Source organism: Stigmatopora argus, chromosome 3, assembly GCF_051989625.1.
Source record: "Stigmatopora argus isolate UIUO_Sarg chromosome 3, RoL_Sarg_1.0, whole genome shotgun sequence".
Taxonomy (NCBI): Eukaryota; Metazoa; Chordata; class Actinopteri; order Syngnathiformes; family Syngnathidae; genus Stigmatopora; species Stigmatopora argus.
Genome location: NC_135389.1, coordinates 4,268,588 through 4,290,192, shown reverse-complemented (window position 1 = coordinate 4,290,192; position 21,605 = coordinate 4,268,588). Strand labels below are relative to the sequence as shown.

The 21,605-nt window shown below is 38.9% G+C and overlaps 1 protein-coding gene and 1 long non-coding RNA gene across 5 annotated transcripts; one reads left to right on the top strand and one right to left on the bottom strand.

Annotated features, from left to right (window-relative positions):
- The first annotated feature begins 301 nt into the window (after window positions 1-301).
- cetp (cholesteryl ester transfer protein, plasma) lies at window positions 302-21,568 on the top strand. Of its 4 annotated transcripts, none has more exons than XM_077597242.1 (18): window positions 302-419; window positions 828-1,025; window positions 1,274-1,388; window positions 1,465-1,596; window positions 3,418-3,488; window positions 3,607-3,694; window positions 4,697-4,766; window positions 4,848-4,908; window positions 6,486-6,577; window positions 10,599-10,698; window positions 12,272-12,351; window positions 12,450-12,500; window positions 12,629-12,775; window positions 15,431-15,498; window positions 16,995-17,034; window positions 17,724-17,793; window positions 20,273-20,358; window positions 20,445-21,568. In XM_077597242.1, the coding sequence occupies exons 1-18, from the start codon at window positions 404-406 to the stop codon at window positions 20,541-20,543; spliced, it is 1,584 nt and encodes a 527-aa protein (XP_077453368.1). In that variant the 5' UTR covers window positions 302-403; the 3' UTR covers window positions 20,544-21,568. The 4 variants fall into 4 exon arrangements, 3 of the variants coding, with proteins under 3 accessions (XP_077453368.1, XP_077453369.1, XP_077453367.1); XM_077597243.1 differs by lacking the exon at window positions 302-419 and adding an exon at window positions 715-727; XM_077597241.1 differs by lacking the exon at window positions 302-419 and having other exon boundaries at window positions 741-1,025.
- LOC144071821 (uncharacterized) lies at window positions 3,635-7,215 on the bottom strand. Its single transcript, XR_013299741.1, has 3 exons — window positions 6,434-7,215; window positions 4,107-4,289; window positions 3,635-3,944 (listed from the first exon to the last, which is right to left on the bottom strand). It is a non-coding gene; the product is annotated as an uncharacterized LOC144071821 (long non-coding RNA).
- Window positions 21,569-21,605: the final 37 nt, after the last annotated feature.

Genomic DNA, 21,605 nt, shown 5'->3' with positions numbered 1-21,605 from the left:
CAGTAGCAAGAAGGGGGAATGCAGATACAGAAGATAAAACAAACAAACACATAGTTACAAGTCAGACATTTCATTTGCAAAAGCCGCAGAACAACAAAGCAAAAGCACAAAGTACAAAGCAAAGTAAATGGGATCAATAAGAATCACCAAATCAAATCATCAAGACAGAAAAGCAGCAAAAACACAAAACAAACATAAGTGGACGGAGCTATATTATACAAGCCTGTGCTGTCAATCAGTTACCTACAAGAAGTACAAATAAAAGTGAGCAGGTCCAAAAAAGGCTTTCTTCTAGTTTATAGCTTGTTTGTGTTGGAATGGTCTCCAGTATTTCACTTCATTGTCCGATGGGAAATTATCATATTTTTGACTGTTTTAAACCTAGTAGGAAAAGTGTGGGCAGATGAAAATTGTAGAGGGTAAAAGATTTATTTCCTACACATTGACATTATTAATCACTGCAAAGCATAATGAAGCAAGGCGAGAGCTATCTGATTCTTTTAGACAAATTGTAATTGGGTTACTATCACTCTCCTTTCTACTTGGTGCTAATCTCCAATGCAAACAATGACCAACAAAAGTTTGCATTTTTATCAAGTGATTCATTCAGATTTGCATCACACATTTGTAAAACTGGATGATTGTTTACATTTTCCCCCTCTGTACTTTTACGTTCAAAGTTCAGCATCTCAAACATTGTGTAGCAAGATCGCAAGTGGGTTGAAATGTAAGAACTGCAGGAGGTTCAGTACAGGTTATGGAATGTTTTGATTATAGAGTCAAAGTGAGGCTGGAACCAATTTATGTGCCCGTGTGTGTCGTTACAGGGAACCATACAAACAGTGTTCCCAAAGAGATTGGTACGCTTTTGCCTTGCAAAATGTCTTTTGGCATTTCTCCACTGTCACTCGTGTTACTCCTATTATCTATGTATGGATCATCACAAGGTTGCCTGCAGGATTCCACCTCGGCTTACAGATTCACTGGAGCAGTGTGCCGTCTCACCTACCCAGCAGCAGTTGTGTGTGAGTTTGTGATCACTTTTTTATCTTCTGGTGTCTTTTTGCCCTTTTTGTTGTATAATAACACAAGGCAGGTAAACAATACAAAACTTGATCAAAGAGTTTTATTCAATGCCAAATGGCTGCTAACTTAGTTGACAGAGTTTTAGTTCAATTCTTGATGTGTAACTGGAAAATCCCATTTTTCTTCTAATTTGTGAATGATGCATGATATGTTTCCATGACTAAACAAATCTCACGTTTATATGCAGTGAATGAAAAAACCACCAAAGTGATAGAGGCAGCATTCCAGCATGCCAGATATCCAGATGTAAATGCAATAAAGACAGTGCCCTTCTTGGGTAACATCTCATACGGCCTTCAGGAGTGAGTAAATGCATGTACCAACACAGTTGGACAAGGAAATGCTTTTATATCTAGCTGTTTCCAACTCTTCCACTAGTTTGGAGATTCACAACCTGACAATTGGCCAGAGCTCCTTTGAGCTTCTTGCGGGTGAAGGCATCACCATTGAGATAAACAATGTATCAGCAGCCTTCATTGGGACCATCCACTACGGATATGGTAGCTTGCTGTAAGTCTCATTTCATCTCATCTCATTTTCTGAACCGCTTTATCCTCATTAGGGTCACGGGGGGTGCTGGAGCATATGCCAGCTGACTCCGGGCCAGAGGCGGGGGACAGCCTGAATTGGTGGCCACCCGATCACAGGGTACAAGGAGACGGACAACCTTGCACACTCACACCCATACTTAGGAGCAATTTAGAGTGTCCAATCAGCCTACCATGCATGTTTTTGGAATGTGGAGGAAACTGGAGTACCCGGAGGAAACCCACGCAGGCCCGGGGAGAACATGCAAACTACACACAGGTAGACATGACCTGGATTTGAACCCAGGACCCCAGACCTGTGATGCCGATGCGCTAACCACTCGCTCCACCGGGCTGCGCTTGCTGCTGTGTGACTGGAAAATAAAATACATCAATACAATACAGTGGTATCTTGAGATACGAGCCTAATGCGTTCCGGGACTGAGCTCGTATGTCGATTTACTCGCATCTCAAATCAACGTTTCCCATAGAAAATACAAATTAATTTGTTCCCACCCTCTAAAAAAACACCAAAAAACAGGATATTACAATGGAAAAACATTTTTATTGGTTGCAATTCACCATCTACTAACAGAGTACCAAATAACTAGTGGTTATGATGTTTAATAATAAAATGAGGGATTATTTTATACAACGGGGAGTTCGTGGATGGGAGAGAGAGAGAAAGAGAGATAGAGAGAGAATGAGTCACTTGACGGATGCGCTCGTAACGTAACATAAATTTAACTTAAATGAACTTAGATTCCTATACACATATTTACAAAAAGTTTTAATCTTACGTTACACTAAATTTAAACCTTCTTATGCAATAACCAAGGCAAAAAGGTTCATGTATTCCACCACAGCTTTCAGGGCCAACTTCCTGCTTCTCCATACCTATTGGTGAGCCAGCTCAGTGACCCGTACACTACTCATGTTTTTTTTATCATTTTGTGCTTAATATCGATTATCATCATACGCCTTTTCTTCGCACTACCCTTCATTGCACCGGCTTGCTTTGGATCCATTGTGTTTCCCTTAATTCTGCACTGACTAACGCAAAAAAACTGAAAAAATGCAACACTCCGCCCAGTGGAGATCTTTGCGCTGAGGAGATGCGGCGAGAGAGAGTGCGGTGAAATCATAAAGCAGTCTCTCGCGTCGGCCACCTGGCTGTATGCTCGTACATCAAAATTTGTCTTGTATCTCAAGGTAAATATTTCCTCGGAATTTTACTCGTATCTCAAATTCCTCGTATGTCGGGGTACTCGTATGTCGAGGTATTACTGCGTGATATTTAAATTGAAATAGTGATTATAGTAAAACTGGATGCCCAATAAAACACAAATCAAAGATGCTATGTTCTCAAACGCAATAGTGGCGCAATAGGCATGTCGGGATCATAGTCCTGAGATCGAAGGTTCAATCCCAGGTACGACGTTCCAGTGGGGAGTTTGTATGTTTTCCCCAGGCTTGTGTTTTTTTCTGGTTCTTCCAGTTTCCTGCCACATCCCAACAACATGCAGCATAGGCTTGGTTGGACACTCTAAATTGCCCCTGGGTATGAGCATAGATGGTTGCCTGTCTCCTTGTGCCCTCTGATTGGCTAGCCATCAATTCAGGGTGTTCCCATTTTTCTGGGGTAGTCTGCAGAACCCCCATGACCCTTGAGAAGATATGCTGTATGGAAAATGAATGAAATGATTAGTTAACAGAAGCAAATACTCTTATATGCACTGAATGACACATGAATACTATTGAAATGTTCTCTTAATACTGCAATATATATATATTTTTTGTCTAGCTTCAATGTTGCTCAGTCAATTAATTTTGAGATGGAGTTCCAGATTGATCTTGGAATCAACACTAAACTTTGTAAGTATTTCATTTTTTTGTATCAATTATATTTGAAAACAAAAACAGCTCAATGTGTGACAATCCCGCTTCAATATGTATTTAATTCATGTAAAAAAATGTTAATATTTTCTCTCAGATTGTGGTCAAGGGAAGGTAGCAGCAGATACATCATCTTGTTCCTTTAACTTTGACAAGCTGCGTTTGCACCTGGAGGGTGACAAAGAGTGAGTTAGTTCCTCTTGAAGATGGACGGACACCCGTACTCTTCTACTCCATTCCTCGGGCATTGAGTACCTTTCTAGGATCTCTCATCTCATCTCATTTTCCGAAACGCTTTATCCTCACTAGGGTTGTGGGGGGTGCTGGAGTCTATCCCAGCTGACCTCGGGCCAGAGGCGTGGGACACCCTGAATCAGTGGCCAGCCGATCGCAGGGCAAAAGGAGACGGGCAACCATGTACACTCACACCCATACCTAGGGGCAATTTAGAGTGTCTAATCAGATGCCTGCCATGCATGTTTTTGGAATGTGGGAGGACTTCGGAGTACCCGGAGGAAAGCCACGCAGGCCCGGGGAGAACATGCAAACTCCACAACGTGACCTGGGTTTTGAACTGAGGACAGGTGCCTCTGTTACCTTGTGTGTGCGCTTTGGTTCTCTCATTTTCCTCATTCATTAATTCCTTAAAATAATTCTTCCATCTTCCTTGTACATTGCTGGCCTCTGCATTTAGCTGTGCTGTCCTTTATCAATCTAATCTGCTGGACATCCTTTCCATTTTTTCTTTGCTCTTCAACCTCCATTGCATGGTTGGGTCACCTGCATTGCAAGGTTTGCAAAAACACAATTTAAAATGCAAAATACTTTACCCAGCACAGGTTACAATTACAGTAAATAAAGATGTGAAATCAAATAAAAATGAAAGAATATCAGGATTTTGCCAGATTTTTTATATCAACATTATTACAAAAATCACAGACTAATTATTTTTATCTTTTTTTTTAACTGACATGATGTTTTTTAAAATTTAAATTTTATAAAAACCCTAATTGTGAGTTCAAAGTAAAGAAATCAGGTTTTCTTCTGCAAATCTTATTCTCCTTGGGTGTATGATTTTTTTTTTCTAATTAATTGTGCAATTCTTGTTAAAATAGGGTTTGTCGTCCAAAAATAGTGTAAATACTGTTTGAAGATTATTTACACTGTGTGGCTTTTTTTTTATAAAGACCAAACTGGCTTAAGAAGCTCTTCACTGACTTCATCACATTCACCGTCAAACTAGTTGTCAAGGGACAGGTACTAAATTTAATCTTTTAATACTGATATGATCATCAATATTTTGAATGTTGTTTAGTTATTCTTCTTCTTCACATATAGATTTGCAAGGAGATCAACAAAGTGGCAAACATATTAGCTGACTTCATACAGGAAAGAGCAGGTGGGTTCACTTATGTTACTTAATGACATTAATTAATTCATTCAGTCAATTATAAGCTCTTTGGACAATTTTTCGGCAACCCAACAAACGCACACTTTATTCAAAGCAGTAAGAATGTGCATGGCATTTTTTTTCACCATCAAGTGCAGGTTTTCAAAATTGGTTACTATGCAGGGGGGTGCTGGGTGCCTAGGCCAGGGGTGGGCAACCCGGTCCTCGAGGGCCTCTGTGGGTGCAGGATTTAGTTCCAACCAATCCAGCACAGACACTTTGAACAATGAGATTTCTGCAGAAAACAAGAAGCACCTGACTGCAATCCACTGATTGCACTTGTAGGACACCACATTGGTAAAAAGGTGTCCTCGTTATGGGTTGGAATGAAAAAACGCACCCACTGCGGCCCTTTATGGAATAGTTTGCCCACCTCTGGCCTAGGCCTTTATTGGGCTCGGTTTGTGGGCGTAAGGGGAGTGTGAATGGGTGTGGAGACGGGCTAAAACAAACGTAAGATGATGTACTAAGTCTGCTAGTTCTCTCTTTGTATTCATATTTACATTTACCAAAAAGGTTACAGCACCTTGAATTCCCATCCACATCCAAGTACTTAGCAAGTGCTGATTATTTTCCGAAATTGGGCGTACTCAGGGTAGTATGGTATAAGGTGATTGTGAATGTGGAAAGGTATTTAAAAAATCACTTTTAACTACAACCTGAGGATGGCAAACACACTTGGATAGATACAAATTCCATAGCCTCCCCAAGCTGTTGCGTTATTATATATGAAACACTAACAATGGTGCTAGCAAATTTTGATCCCTCCTGTAGGGCCCTGGTTATATCGCACCTGGGCGCTCTTAGCATTGTGTCTTGACCTCGTACCTACAACGGATTTGAAGATAGACGGAGACAAGAACAAAAACTAAAGCTAAGGGTGATGCAGGCACCTCAGCAGAGGCTTTATTGCAAGAAGCACACCGACTTGACATCTGACTCCATTATATATCTTCTTTCCAGCAGGCAAAAGTGGGCATTAATTTGAATAATAGTGGGCATGTCTAAGTTTAGAAGTAACTTCCAAATATGGAGTTGTTTTCCGTGGCTAGCTAGTCTTGACAATTAAACTTTCTCATCACTAAGGGGCTTGAGAACAATGGTAGAATCTTTTCTTATGGTAGCAGCCCCCCAGACCAGAGCTGGAATATTCCCTGCCTCCTTTTCAAACCCTAGACAACCACAGCTAACAAGAAAGAATTATGAGTCCTAAGTTAAATGTGGAATTTGCAGAACAAATTAGCCCTTGTGCTGAAAAGCAAATACAAGGATTAAGTATCAAAAGTAAAATATAAGTGTGAATGCATATGGAATTTGAGTGATAATAGAAACAAGATAAATGATCGGAGTGCATAAAGTCAAAAAGGTTATAGGCTGGTGAGATTATACATTTGAGTACATAACCGCGCATATCTGATTTGTTCCTCCGCTGTTACTTTGTTAAAATCAGTAAGTGTTGAACTAGAGAAGTTACCTTTAGTTGACTTCTATCTCTTTGATGATGTATCCTCTTCATGCATTTTCAGAGCAATTCCTAAGTGATGGAGACATCAGTGTAGATATCAGTCTGACCACGACACCCACCATCACTGCTAACTACATAGAGTCATACCACAAGGTAAACAATATTGTTTATTATCACATGCATCACATTTAACCAGGTAAGGGAATTAAGAATGCTCCATATTGCCATACAGAAGTCATAATAAAGAAATTGAATGATTACTTAAATAATACTTAAATAATTATTTAATTAAAGTATGTTTACTATCTTATATTGCTTCATTAATTTTTGACACCACTTATCATTGTCAGGGTCGCAGGGCGCTGGATCCTGTCCTAGCTGGATTTGGACAAAAGTTAAACAACATGTTAGACTTGTCGACAGTCAGTCATAGGGTACAGATAGAGACAACCATTTCAACTCACAATCACACCACCATCCAGTGGAATAACCCACGCATCCGATGCTGATAAAACAAAAGAAATACGTATACAGTCATACCTCTACTTACAAATGCCTCTAGATGCGAAATTTCCAGGTTACAAAACCTTTTTATATGCAAATGATTGGCTCATGATAAGAAAAATATCCAAGTTACGAAAACCCCCAAAAAGTACATGCATTCCTTATCCGTTATTTTATTTTGAAAATATTGTCGCGGATCCATTGATTCTCGCTTTAGAAGCTCACTCCACCATATACTGGGCTCTCATTGGCTGTCTCACAACAACCGTCCATTTTCTTTAACCCATTGTGTGCTTAAACTTATTTATGCTTGGCAAAGCTGGGGCAGAGTGCCTCGACCTGAACCGCTGCCTTCGGTGGGCGAAATTGTATTTCGTGGGCAGGCGGTGGGCCGTGTGGTCAGTAATACAGATGTTGATGAGGGAGTTGGTCATTGTGCACTAAGACAGATTTTCAGTAAATGCAACGCTCGGCAATACATGAGGAATTCAACGAGAAGGCAGCCGAGGAGGAAGCAGCCACCATTGCAACAGCACAAATAAGAAAAAAATGGGGGAGGAACAAACTTTCCGATGTCGTGGAAAAAACATCCTGAAAGTGTTCACAAGTCGTGCCCACTTTGACAACGTTTGTCTTGTGCATGTTAGAAACATTATTAAAAGTCGTTAAAGGCAACCCTCTTTAGTATTTTTTTTCAAAATGTTCGTCAACCAGCACTGCAGAAGCAGGTAAGAACCAGTTGTGACTTATAAAATGGGTGTAAAATGACATTTCAGAGAAATCATAAAACGTTAATGTTGGTTGTTGATTAATGTTTGAATTCTTAATGCTGTGTTTATTAAATGTGTGTTCTGTTTGTGTGCTAGTATCTCTATGTTGCATCCCGGGAGCTTTCTCTTGTTCCCATGCATTTCAACACGGGTAGATTTTGTATATATACTTATTCATTTTGTGACATTAATAATTAATTTCATTGTCATTTCCTCTCATTTTTGTGTTTCTCACATTTTTCTTACAAAATTGGCACATGTTGACCAACTTTAAATGGTTTAGTTGGTAGTTGTGCGAGGACCGTGGAACGAATTAGAGAATTTACGTATAAAGTACTGCTCTACTTAGGAAATGTTCAAGTTACGAAAAAAGTTCTGGAACCATTTAATTTAGTAAGTAGAGGCATGACTGTATATGTATATACAGGTGTGGTCAAAAGTTTACATACACTTGTGAATAACAATGTCATAGCTCTCTTGAGTTTCCAGTTATTTCTACAACTCTGATATTTCTCTGATAGAGAGATTGAAACAGATACTTCTTTGTCACAAAAAACATTCATGAAGTTTGGTTCTTTTATGACTTTATTATGGGTGAACAGACAAAAGTGATCAAATTTGCTGGGTCAAAAATATACATACAGCAAGGCTAATATTTGGTAACATGTCCCTTGGCCATTTTCACTTCAATTAGGTGCTTTTGGTAGCCATCCACAAGCTTCTGGCAAGTTTCTGGTTGAATCTTTGACCACTCCTCTTGAGAGAATTGGTGCAGTTCAGTTAAATTTGATGGCTTTCTGACATGGACTTGTTTCTTCAGCATTGTCCACAAGTTCTCAATGGGGTTTAAGTCAGGACTTTGGGAAGGCCATTTGAAAACCTTAATTCTAGCCTGATTTAGCCATTCCATTACCACTTTTGATGTGTGTTTGGGGTCATTGTCCTGTTGAAACACCCAACTGCGCCCAAGACCCAATCTTTGGGCTGATGACTTTAGGTTATAATAATAATAATAATCGGACATAGGCCCTGTCGTCATTATCACAACACAAAAGCCTACTTGTCCTCACACGCAGAAACTGCGTGTGACGAAATGGATGGTGCTTCTCCATAAGCTACGTTTAATCGGCAAAAGACCTAATAAGTGTAAGTTACGGACTTGTAATTTGTCATTCCGCTGTTGAGGATACAGGTCGCTTACCTCTCGCTTACCTCTCACTGTCTTCCACTTACCTTTCCTCAGTCAGCTAGTAGGAGGCAGATCACCAACCAAACATCTGTTCATATACCGCAGAGGGGAATGTGTGTTATGTTAGCGCGAGGTTAGATTTCTGATGGATGTGGGGAAAAAACTGTCCTTAAGCCTATAGCGTCTGCCAGAGGGCAGCAGCTGGAACAGATTGTGACCAGGGTGGTAAGGGGCCCCTATGATGTTCTTGGCTCTGCTGAGGTAACGAGTGCTGGCAATGTCTTCAAGTGAGGGCAGAGAGCAGCCGACAATCCTCTGGGCAGTGTTAATCACTTTCTGCATGGCCTTTTTGTCTGCTGCCGTGCTTCCAGCGTACCACACTGTGATGCCGTACGCCAGGATGCTCTCTACAGTGGTTCTATAGAAGGTTCTCAGAAGATTGGTGCCCAAGTTGTTCTTCGAAGGTAATCCTCCTTCATTATCCCATTTACTCTCTGTAAAGCACCAGTTCCATTGGCAGAAAACAGCCCCACAGCATAATACTACCACCTCCGTGCTTGACGGTAGGCATGGTGTACTTGGGGTTAAAGGCCTTACCTTTTCTCCTCCAAACATATTGCTGGGCATTGTGGCCAAACAGCTCGATTTTTGTTTCGTCTGACCACAGAACTTTCCTCTAGAAGGTCTTATCTTTGTCCATGTGATCAGCAGCAAACTTCAGTCGAGCATTAAAGTGCCGCTTTTGGAGCAAGGGCTTCCTTCTTACACGGCAGCCTCAGTCCATGGAGATGCAAAACACACTTGACTGTGGACACTGACACCTGTGTTCCAGCAGCTTCTAATTCTTGGCAAATCTGCTTTTTGGTGATTCTCGGTTGAATCTTCACCCTCCTGACCAATTTTCTCTCAGCAGCATGTGATAGCTTGCGTTTTCTTCCTGATCGTGGCAGTGAAAAAACAGTGCCATGCACTTTATACTTACAAACAATTGTTTGCACTGTTGCTCTTGGGACCTGCAGCTGCTTTGAAATGGCTCCAAGTGACTTTCCTGACTTGTTCAAGTCAAGGATTCGCTTTTTCAGATCCATGCGGAGCTCCTTTGACTTTCCCATTGTAGCGTTTGCATCCAATGAGCCCTATTTAAATGGCCTCAGAGAAGTCACCAGCTGTAGTCACTCATAATCACTCACAAGAAGTTAAGAGGCCATGCTATGAATCTCATTTCACTGACACAACTTTCTAAGTCACCAAAATTGCTAATTCGTGTTGCTCTATGTATATTTTTGACCCAGCAGATTTGATCACTTTTTCTGTTAACCCATAATAAAGTCATTAAAGAACCAAACATCATGAATGTTTTTTAGTGATAAAGAAGTATCTGTTCCAATCATTCTATCAGAGAAAAATCAGAGTTGTACAAATAACCGGAAACTCAAGAGGGCCATGACATTATGTTCTTCACAAGTGTATGTAAACTTTTGACCACAACTGTATGTATATGCATTCATTTTCTGGGATGTGTGTGTGAGGGGGATGATTTAGGTAAAAGTGCATTGCGATGTTTATCAATGAACAATTGAAGCTGAAATGAATCATCCAGTAGTAGGTAGAACTATGTAGCATTGAATAATGTAGTAAATATAGCAAGTTTGTAATTTTTTCAAAACACAACAGTTTAAGCTTTGTTTCACTTTTTGCTCTTTCTTTACAGGGCTTAACAAACTACAAAAACACTACAGTGGTCATTGATGAGTCAGCATTCAACCCTCATCAACTGACTGAAAATAGAATGCTTTACTTTTGGATCTCAGGTCAGCATCATGTCCAAATGCAAGGATATGTTGCAAATACCTCAAGGGTAACCACATTTTAAAGGTTGATATGGCAGTAGGTGTTATATCAACACATCTCAGCATATGCTCCAGTAATAGGTGTATCAGTGGGCAGACTCAAATCGACAAGTTTAAGACTTACCGTATTTTCTCGGCTATATGCCAAAAAAAGATGACGACAATCAAGGGTACTGATTATATTTTGACGTCTATGAATGAAATTCAAGAAAAAAAACGTACGTATCTTGCATAAAACGTGAAAAGAATTACGTAACAGTCACTGCTCGCTCGGGGCATGGCCATCTTACACAGGTCGGGGCACGGCCATCTTACCTTGGGGGCTACCGTCTAAACCTCGTTAAACGTGCTCTGACTGGCCAGACGCGAGGAGCCTTGATTTTGAAATAAAACAAAATTCGACTTTGTTTTTATTTTGTATTTCTTGTTCGAAAGTGACAACTGTTGGAGTAATATGAATAATCGAAAGAATTTAGATATTTTGACATTAGAAGCAATATGGCTGCCACAACATCTTAAATTTCTGGTAAGAAAATTGTAATTTCTGTAATTAGAAAGCATCAGGTTCTCATCCAGATAGACTTATTTATTTTTTTAAATTGAATAATTTGATATTTTGCATTTACACAGACAGGCATATTAACTTCCTTACGATATTGACCCTAATAATGTGCTTTTAATTCATACAGTATCTCAGAAATGCCATGTGTGATGATTTTCTCTTCAAAGTAAAACATTTGTACCATTTGTACTCCCTATTAAAACCTTGAATATGGAGGTGAAAATTGGGAATCAGGGTCGGCTTATATGTGAGAAATTGTAAAATTCAACAATTTTAAGCCGAATTTAAGGGTGCCGCTTATACGCGCGGGCAGCTAATATGCGAGTAAATATGGTAAATAGTTTTAGATGTCATTTTTATTTTGAGGACTCCACAAAACCACAACAAAATCGAACATGCATAACGTGCCCCTTCATTATGTTGATATGTAAGATTTATTCTACACATTCTTACAGCATTGGAAAATGTTAAAAAAATTTTTTGTCATGTTTGTCCACCTACAGAAACCATTTTAAAACAAAAAAAAAACATTTCTCTACCCCATTTTCAAACATTTTTTTCAAAAGCGCCAGAGGGCAGCGCTAAAGTGCCTCAGAGGCTTCAGAACTGAGGGTTGCCAACCCCCGCCCTAGACTGTACGCCATTCAGCCATAGGGCACACATATTGACAGATAACCATGATCCATGTTCATGCCGATTAGCGCTGTTGGTAGGTTTCACTCATGAGCTAACAACCCAAACAGTCTGAGCTCCTCCTGTTTTATGTAAATTACTTCTAGTCATATTTTATATTCATGGAGCTATTTGCAACAGATTCCAATCAAAACGTTTGCCTGCTACACCCAGTTACTAAAGGACACCACTAGTCTGTGGGACAACTATTTCCCCCAAAATGCATACATAAACACACTCAACGATTACTTGCAGTACTGTTGTGCAAACATTAACGCAAAAACATGTTGTTTCCTTTAGATGAAGTCTTAAACCCTATAATGACAGCTGCCCACAATGATGGTCGCTTCCGACTCAACATCACAGGAACAGAGTTAATCGTAAACAAATACTTCAGAATTAAGATCTCTGATCTACATTCAAATTATACTAAAATTGTGTGAAATAACTTTCAGAATGCTCATGAATGTGATTTCAGGAACTTTTCAAGACAAATCTTTCTACAACCATGCCAGATTTTTTTAGAAAGGTAAAGTATTCAATTTACTGCCCACTCCCAAAAACCAACAAATAAAAGCATGCTTATGAACATTTTGATTTTCTCCCAATTCTTTATATAACAAATATATAATAATATTTGTGTGCTTGTGTGTCAAGTTTACCATAGAAACCAGTTTTCCAGAAATACATGTGTGGAGCTCTTCAGTGCCCTTTCTAAACACCTCCACATTTGGGACAGCTGTCTGGGTTGAGGTCTCTGGTGAACTCTGCTGGGGAAATCAAGGCATTCTATTCTTTCAGACAGTAAGTTTTAATAAGATAGATCTACAATAAAAAAGACTGTAAACATTTTCAATAAGTTACTTTCAAATTTATTAACCCCTGAAGGTGTAGGAATTATTTTCACTCTTGTTTTTTTAACATGTAGATAATATCTCCTGAATCATAAATGTAGGAGACACAGATTGGCATTTCTATGGTGTTAATGCTGTCTATGAGGAGTTTATAAATTCTACCTCCTCTTCCTTTATCAGACACACTTAGAGATGTGTCTCATCTGATCTTTCATCTCATTTTCTGAACCGCTTTATCCTCATTAGAGTGGCGGGAGGTGCTGGAGCCTATCCCAGCTGACTCCGCGCCAGAGGCAGGGGACACCCTGAATCGGTGGTCGGTCAATCGCAGGGCACAAGGAGACAGACAACCATGCACACACACCCATACCTAGGGGCAATTTAGAGTGTCTAATCATCCTGCCATGCATGTTTTTGAGAGGAAACCGGAGTACCCGGAGGAAACCCATGCAGGTCCAGGTAGAACATACAAACTCCACACAGATGGACATGACCTGGATTTGAACCGAGGACCCCAGAGCTGTGAGGCCACCGCACTAACTTGCACGACCGGGCCGCCCCCTTAGAGATGTGTCATTTGCAAATTTTACAGCGTGTACAGTAATCCCTCGAATATCGTGGCTTCATCTTTCGGGGTTTCACTACATCGCGTTTTTTTCTGGGGTATTTTTTTTTCTTTGTAAGTTCCTAAAAATGTGAAAATCACACACTACTTTCATTAAATGCATTCACATAGTTATACTTTACTGACAATCATACTTTTTAGAACAGATCATTGAGCATTTGCCGTCAGTGTATACCTAATGACCACATAGAAGTGTAATACGTTTAAATAAATATACAATATTTATACAATTTTTTAAAAATACCGCCCAGCTTGACAACGTACAAATTGCGCACTTACGGAAAATTATGAAGTCATTGAATCTAGATTTTACCAAATGTAACAATTTTAAGTTGTGTATTCACACGTGTGTGTTTACTCAGGTACCAAAAGCTTGCCTCCTCCTCCTCCCTCACTTGCGCACTCGCTCATCCCCCCAGTAGAAAATGTCTTATTAATTTAAATTAATAATAAATGTTCTTTTCTTTTTTCTATTTTTCATGTTTCACACTTGTTTCATACTGAAATGGTGTACTTTTATCATTTTTAAAGTGTTTCGGGTGTAGGATTAGAGTCTTCGAAAAGACAAATTAGAACAAAAAAGCGTCTCTTTTTACAAAAAAAAATCCAATTTACAAAACTACGGTTTACGCTTTAAATTCGTAAGTAGAGGTTCCACTATATTTAGAAGAAAATAAACAATCAAAATGACCTAACTACATCTTTAAGCTCATAAAGAAAGAAGTAGTCCCAAAAATATCTTTTAGGAACGAGTTTGTACATCGAAAGAATTGGAGCATGATTTTTCAAAGCAGTTATGACAAAAGTGCATTAATGTCACATCTATGCCACTCACTACCATGTAGACTTGATAAGTTAATAAAATCCCATAATCGGAGGTTTGCAAGACCTTTATGACCACTGTTGCCCCACATTAGTGACATTGTCATAGTAGTATAATAATATTGGTTTAACATGAAAGACAACACACTATAAATGAGCATGTAAAATATGGTTGTATTCAAGTGTGCCAACCACAAATTTCTTTGACCTCTGGTAAAGGTAATGTGTTTAAATACAAAAAAAGGACAATACTTATGGGTGCAGCCATTTTGTGATGTCAGTTATAGCCATCCTTAATATCATTTGCATGCATAACCGTGTGAGGGTGCGTGTGGTCATGGATATAATTGAAATAACAGGGAAGGGCGGTCAATTCGGGATACTGACATTTGATTGGTTAAAATAGTATTGGCATTATTTAAATGTTGGTGGTCACTTGCTGAAAATACTGGGTTTTATTTACATTTTTCTCTATTACACAATTTAAAATTGCATTCTTTAAAAAAAAAGTTCCGACATCGAGGTTTCAATCCCTTGGTGGGTTCTGACTTACCTGTGTGGTGGGTTTAGTCTGGGGACTCCATTTTTTTCCCCACATCCCAAAAACATGTGTGGTAGGCTGGTTAAACTGTCCAGATTGCCCTTAGTTAGCATGAAAGGTTTTCCATCTCAGTGTGCTCTGCAATTGGCTGGCAACCATTTAAGTGTGTCCCCCACCTACAGAACATAGTTGGGGTATGGATAATTAATGAATAAAAACTTTCGCTGGGATGGACATGAAGATCTGATGATTGATGATTACCCTTACCTTTTACTGCTTATTACATAAGAATGGAATCTTTTATGATTCATTTTGAATGATTCAGTGCATATGCAATAGGACAAGGTATTGTGGGCATTGAAAAACTGATCAAAATATTATAAAATGCCCAATACCGTCAAGTTTTTTTTCTCCTGATAATGGCGGAATTGAATGAGTGAAAATCATTATAAATTGTCTCATCACACGCAACTAGATCATGGTTAGGGTTGTTTGTTCTGGATTAGAGATGACTAAGGTTGATCAATCAAGTGTTTTAATGCACAGAGGATAAAGATTTTCTCAGATAAATGTTTTTGTCATATCATCATATTTCTGTTTTGTTTTTGTGTGTGCAGCTTATCACCACTGATGTCACTGCTTCTTACGCCAACAAAAATGTTTTACTTGACGCCAAATCATCACAGTAAGACCATTTTTAAGATTAACATACATCGGTTTCATCCAGAGGTGTGTAGTAAGTATTGACGTTAGTTTTTTCCCACCTCGTATGGACAATGCCGGGCGCTTGTTTTGTGTTCTGGAGGGTTTTTGGAAGACAGACGGGGACCTACAAGACATACTCAGGCTCAGGGTCCGTTCTCACACCAGCGTGGCTTTATTGCGAGAGCGACAACTTTTTCATATCTATCTCCTGTTTACATAACCATTTTCAGCAAGCAAAAGTGGGTGTTAATTTGAATGAGTGGGTGTGTTTCAGGTTAGAAGAAACTTTCCAAATACAGTGGTACCTCGAGATACGAGCTTAATTCGTTCCGGGACTGAGCTCGTATGTCGATATTCTCGTAGCTGGAACGAACGTTTCCCATTGAAATGAACTAAAAACAAATTGATTTGTTCCAACCCTCTGAAAAAACACAGAAAACAGGATATTGGATTGGAAAAAAAAATGTTTTATTTCTTCTAACCGCCATCTATTAACAAAGTAACACAAATGCAGTGGCGGTCCATGCATTTCCTAGTGACGCCTTCAGCAAAAACTATTTTATGGCTATAAAACCTCGACTGCAGCTACAGCTGCGACACATAAAAGAGCGGGGAGACTTTTTGCACCGGTGAATAGTGAATATAATATAAACAAATTTAAATGAACTTGGATTACGATGCAGACACACTCAAAAATAAGTTTAATCTAACCTTACACTAAACTTAATTCTAATTTTGTTTTACATTTTTATACCTTCTCCTGGCCGGGTTGGCTGTTTGCCCCGCCTCCAACCTGACTTTTAGTATCGATGGGCTGTTTGCTGTTGTATTCCCTTCAAAATATTCCGAAAATGATGCACACAAATGTCCTCACAATAGGATAACGCACGACCACTTGCCAACGAGTAGTCTTGAATTAGCGATCGCTCCACGAACGGGAGCTAACAGACTAAGGGGGAATAAAAAACACTGAAAAAATGCAACGCTCCGCCCAGTGCTCGTAGAGACATGACAAAGAGGTACATAGTTGCGACCAGAGATCTTACACGAGGAGTTGCGGGGGGAGAGCCAGTGCCCCTGATGTTCTTATGAGCAGCAAACGAGAAGTAATATACTATACTCCTCGTATTAGCGATCGCGCCGGCATTCGCGCTGAGCGACGGAAAAAACACTGAAAAATAATGCAATACTCCGCCCAGTGCTCGTAGATATCCGTTATACACGAAAGAGATGCAGCAAAAAAAGACAGTGCGCTACAATGATAAACAGCCTCTCATTTCTTAGCCTCTACTTACGAAATTTTGAAGTTACGAAGTCTTGGAACCAATTAATTTCACAAGTAGAGGTACAACTGTATTACTTAAACTGAAACGGGGTGCAAGTGAAACAAAACTTTATAGTTAGTAATTTAAAGAATAAAAATCTTGATTCGATCTTGGATGCTAGATACGAATAAAAATGTATTTCTTTCTTCAGGGTTGTTACACTAAAGGCTGAATTAAACCAAAATGCTCTGGTAAGTAAATTGCAATGATGTTTACAACCACTTTGGTCATTGTTGTATCTTGGGGTGTTTTATTTAAACTTGAAAGGAAACACCACAAAGGACACAGGCTTAAACCTTTTATCTAAGAACTGTGAGTGGACGCGCAATGCCATCTGCCCCAGTGCCATCCTCTTTACAAGTTATTTGTGAGGGTATGCGAGATGGAAGATTAATGAATGAATTAATTTCGGGGGAAATTGATATTTAACTCATCCTGGCAAGTGTAAAGTCTTGTTTTTAATGAGGATTAAATTTGAATTATGTTAAGCACATCGGTAAACCCCTATGTTAACAGGTGTATTTAAAATTCAAAATGTATGATCATGTTTTAATTTAAAAATGGGGAAAAAACTATTACTAATCACAATTTATGGAAACTTGAATAATAGCAATTAAAATTTGTTACAACTTGACAGAAAGAATATCCATAACTCAGATTTCAGATGTGGTCCTTGCCTAAATTAGCAAGCACTCAGTGATTCAATGATTTTTCCTGGCCATTTGGACCCCTGCATTAGTTGAAGACATCCAATATACTGTCTGATGTGTTCATATTTAGGATGTGACCTTTAGATTATTTATTCTTGAAGAACAAACACGTCTGATTTGGGATTATGAGAGCCAATTGAACTGATTTCCCTAGTGATTTATCTTTTTAGGTAGATCAAGCACAACAGGATTTCATTGAAGAAGCTGTGATGAAGATAGGCATCCCCAAAGTGTTGTCATGTAAGAACCCCATTTACCTTACTAATGTGCTCTAATACTGATGATTACACATTATGCGTGGTCAGAGAATATTACAACTACAGTAATCCCTCGAATATCGAGGCTTCAACTTTCGCGGCTTCACTACATCGCAGATTTTTTTGTGGGGGAATTTTTTTAAAATATTTGGGGGGGGAAATTCATAAAAATGTGGAAATTCACACTGAAACTCACAAGCGGAAGCCACTGCCCTGTCCTCCACTTGCGACTAGGACTCAATAGTGAAGTAAAAAAAAAATATATATATATATATTTTCACACCTATAAAACGCACCATGTGATAGGGCGCAGTCTCATTTGCGGGTATATTTTCTGTTTTTTGTCCATACATTGGACGCCTCGTCCGATAAGGCGCTAACATGACACTAGGCTAGCGTATTTTATGATAGCCGCTAGCGTATGCTATGCTGGCCGCTAGCGTATGTTAGGCTTGGCACTAGCGTGTTCTTTTTAAAGACAGCACGAGCAAAACTACCGTAATTACTCGAATATAACACGCATATTTTTGCTATATAATTAATTCCAATAGTTGGGGGTGCGTGTTATAATCAGTAACTAAAATAAATTACAAATTTTCGATCGAAAAAAGCATTGTCAAACTCACTTTGACGCACGGACATTGTGCAATTTCCAACTTTGAATTCAAAATACACGCATATTAAAGATCGTCAAGCCTCACAAACATCACAATCCTGCATTAATAAGCTGGAAAGTAGAATACTACATTGTAGTGTAGCACGTACTTGTATTTAGAAATATGTCCAGCGGGGGGCAGTACATTCCCTTGTTACATGTGATAGTCTTTTCCATTGTGCATCTCTTCAAATCATTTATTTATTCAATTTGTATGTTCCTTTTCTTGTTTGAGAATGACAATAGATATTTGAATTAAAACATGGTATTGTCAATTGAAATGTAGTCAATGTTCAAGGAAGTCTAAAAGGTATTGCAACATAACATGTCTACATGATATGTTTGTCCACTCTGTGTATCATCTATTGCCCTAAAATTCAAACGCATAACTCCACGACACTCGACACGCTCGTACCTGAAGATTTCTCTATCCGGTTTTGAACAAAACAATCGTGAAACGAAGAAAAAAAGGTAAGATTTCTGATTTTCGTCAGCGGGAAATTTTAGGTGCGCACTATATTCGAGTACAGACACTCCTCAACTTACGAACGCAATTGGTTCCGAGCGATTGTTCATAAGTTGAATTTGTTTGTAAGTTGATTTAGTGCTATATTTTGTATTATAATTTATGTTTAAGGCCTATATAAGTATATTGAAGGTTTATATAAGTGCATTTGTATGTTTAAGGCTTGTATAAGTAACACGCATTGGTTTGTACTGAAAAAAAAAACATTTAATAAAATGGAGAGAATATGTACAGTACTGTAGAGAGAGAGAGATAGATTTATGTATTAGAAACTGGCCAAAAGAAGCGACCTAATGACGATTGCACAGTTTTCTTTTTTTCATCATAAATGATGCAGTAGCACTGTATGGCATCATTCAATTGATTTGCAAACTTTGTGCAACGTTCAATATTTGGGTCCTGCTGCTCGATCTTTCTGTTTATAAATGGTACTGAATGTGCAACGCTCACCACTTTCTGACGCGCATCAAGCTTCGTTATTATTGCCACTCGTTTCAAATGAAATGGCTTGCCTCTTCCTTGCAACTCCCTCAATAGAAGCCTTTAGCTTTTTACCAACCATATTCAATATTGGATGCATGAGATATTTAATGATACAAATGAAAAAGGTTCTTTGCACACTGGAGATACATTCACGCACTTCCGCATTGCAACGAAGAAGGTAGATTCTGGGTGAGCTGAGCTCTCACAGCGCCAGGCGTCGGTATTAGCGGCGGAAAGAAGTACTACTCCGAAAAAGACGCGAAATACAAAATTGGACTTGCGAACATTTTTGGACTTAAACGCAATTTGCAGACATGTTCGTATGTACCGTTGTTCGTAAGTTGAATGTTCGTAAGTAGGGGAGCGTCTGTACTGCGTTTTCCAGATTTTTTTGGCCCAAAATTACCTGCGTGTTATTTTCGAGTGCGCGTTATATTCGAGTAATTACGGTAAGTTTGATAATGCTTTATTGAGGTCAAATGTACACCCTGATATAAAGAGTTCGGCGTGTAACATGCTAGGCTCCACTGTCAGTCAGAGTTTTGTATTCCGGGAACATGAATGCAGCTTTGGCCGACACTTGAGCCCAGTCATCCACAATCCATTGTAACTCACAACATGCATCACTCCTAAGCCTTTGATTGTCCTCGCTGTTATATCGGACGAGACAAAGACAATTTGAGTACCTTCAAGTGAAGATATGCTAATGACCTGTGTCAAACCAACATGTTGCACATTTTCTCATATTACTTACTGTACATTGAATGAAATGTGGTCCTCTTGTATTTGCTGTTCCAGTGCTTGGATCACAAATAACCAGGCTGTTGAACAAGCAGGGAGCACACTTATTTGACATCTACAACCCAGAGGTCCTTCCTCGGGATGTAAGGGCCATTTGAAATTACAGTATTTTGTCATTTTCTCAGTTTTTGTGCATGTGTTATACTTAGTGTTATTACTTTCCACGCAGGGATATGTGATTATACAGATGGACTTTGGGTTCCCTCATCACCTCCTTGTTGACTTCCTCAAAGTGACACTGGACCAAATGGGCAAACCGCAAGAATAAAGTAGAACAAGAAATTTGGGAACATTTAAAGTACCTCAAGACCTTTCAATTAGTACCGCTGAGATTCATAAATACAGTACTATAGTTGTATGTTTAATCCCATGGATATAACTTTTAAGATAGCAATATTTAACTTGGTAAAATATTTTCAACTGTTCGTTCGATGTCAACTTGCTGGAATGATAGAAAAAAAAAAAGGAAACAAATGAGAGAAAATTATAAGGAAATGATTTATTTATGTCTTAAAATAGATAATTATATGAAAATGTGCCCAACGCCACTGAATAGTTTCCTCTGCGGCCGTTATAATGGGAGACGTAATATCCGTGTTTGTCCGCCAGATGGCGTGGCGGCAAGAGCCCGTTCTACCAAGGCCAAAAGCCGTCCACTTTGTACTACATTTTACTTTTAACTGTGCCGTGTATGTGTGTGAAAATATGTGCCACGTTGCATTTGTATGGTTTTTAATCGCTTAATAAGTGGAATTGCAATCATTAATAAGGGGAGCATTTAGTCCAGGTGGACAGGTATGTAAGAGAATCTTGAAACATGGATAGTGGTTGTGAGACAGCCAATTGAATGCTCTTATTGTCATTATATGAGATAGAATGAGAGCCCAGTAGAGGGTAGTGATGTTCTAAAGTGAGAATCAATTCATCCGCGACAATATTTTCAAAATAAAATAATGGATAAGGAAATGCATTTACTTTTTGGGGGATTTTGTAACTTGGATCTTTTTCGTATCTCGAGTCACTCATTTGCATATAAAAAAATTCGTAACCTGAAAACTTTGTACCTGGGGGCATTCGTAAGTAGAGGTATGACTGTACTATGATAATTGCACTGCAAGCATGTCTAAATGCGGATCAGTAGTTTTCTTCCCTTCCCCTACTTTTTCAGTCGTTTTTGCATTCCTTACAAGTTGAAACACAATGACTAAGTCTTCAGGTCAGAGTCCTCTGTTTGAAACAACCGCCTGCATTCACAACCAAAACTGTTTTTTTCTTAAACCATTAAAAATGTACAAAAAAGTCTGTTTTTTTTATTTCCAGTAAGTCTCCA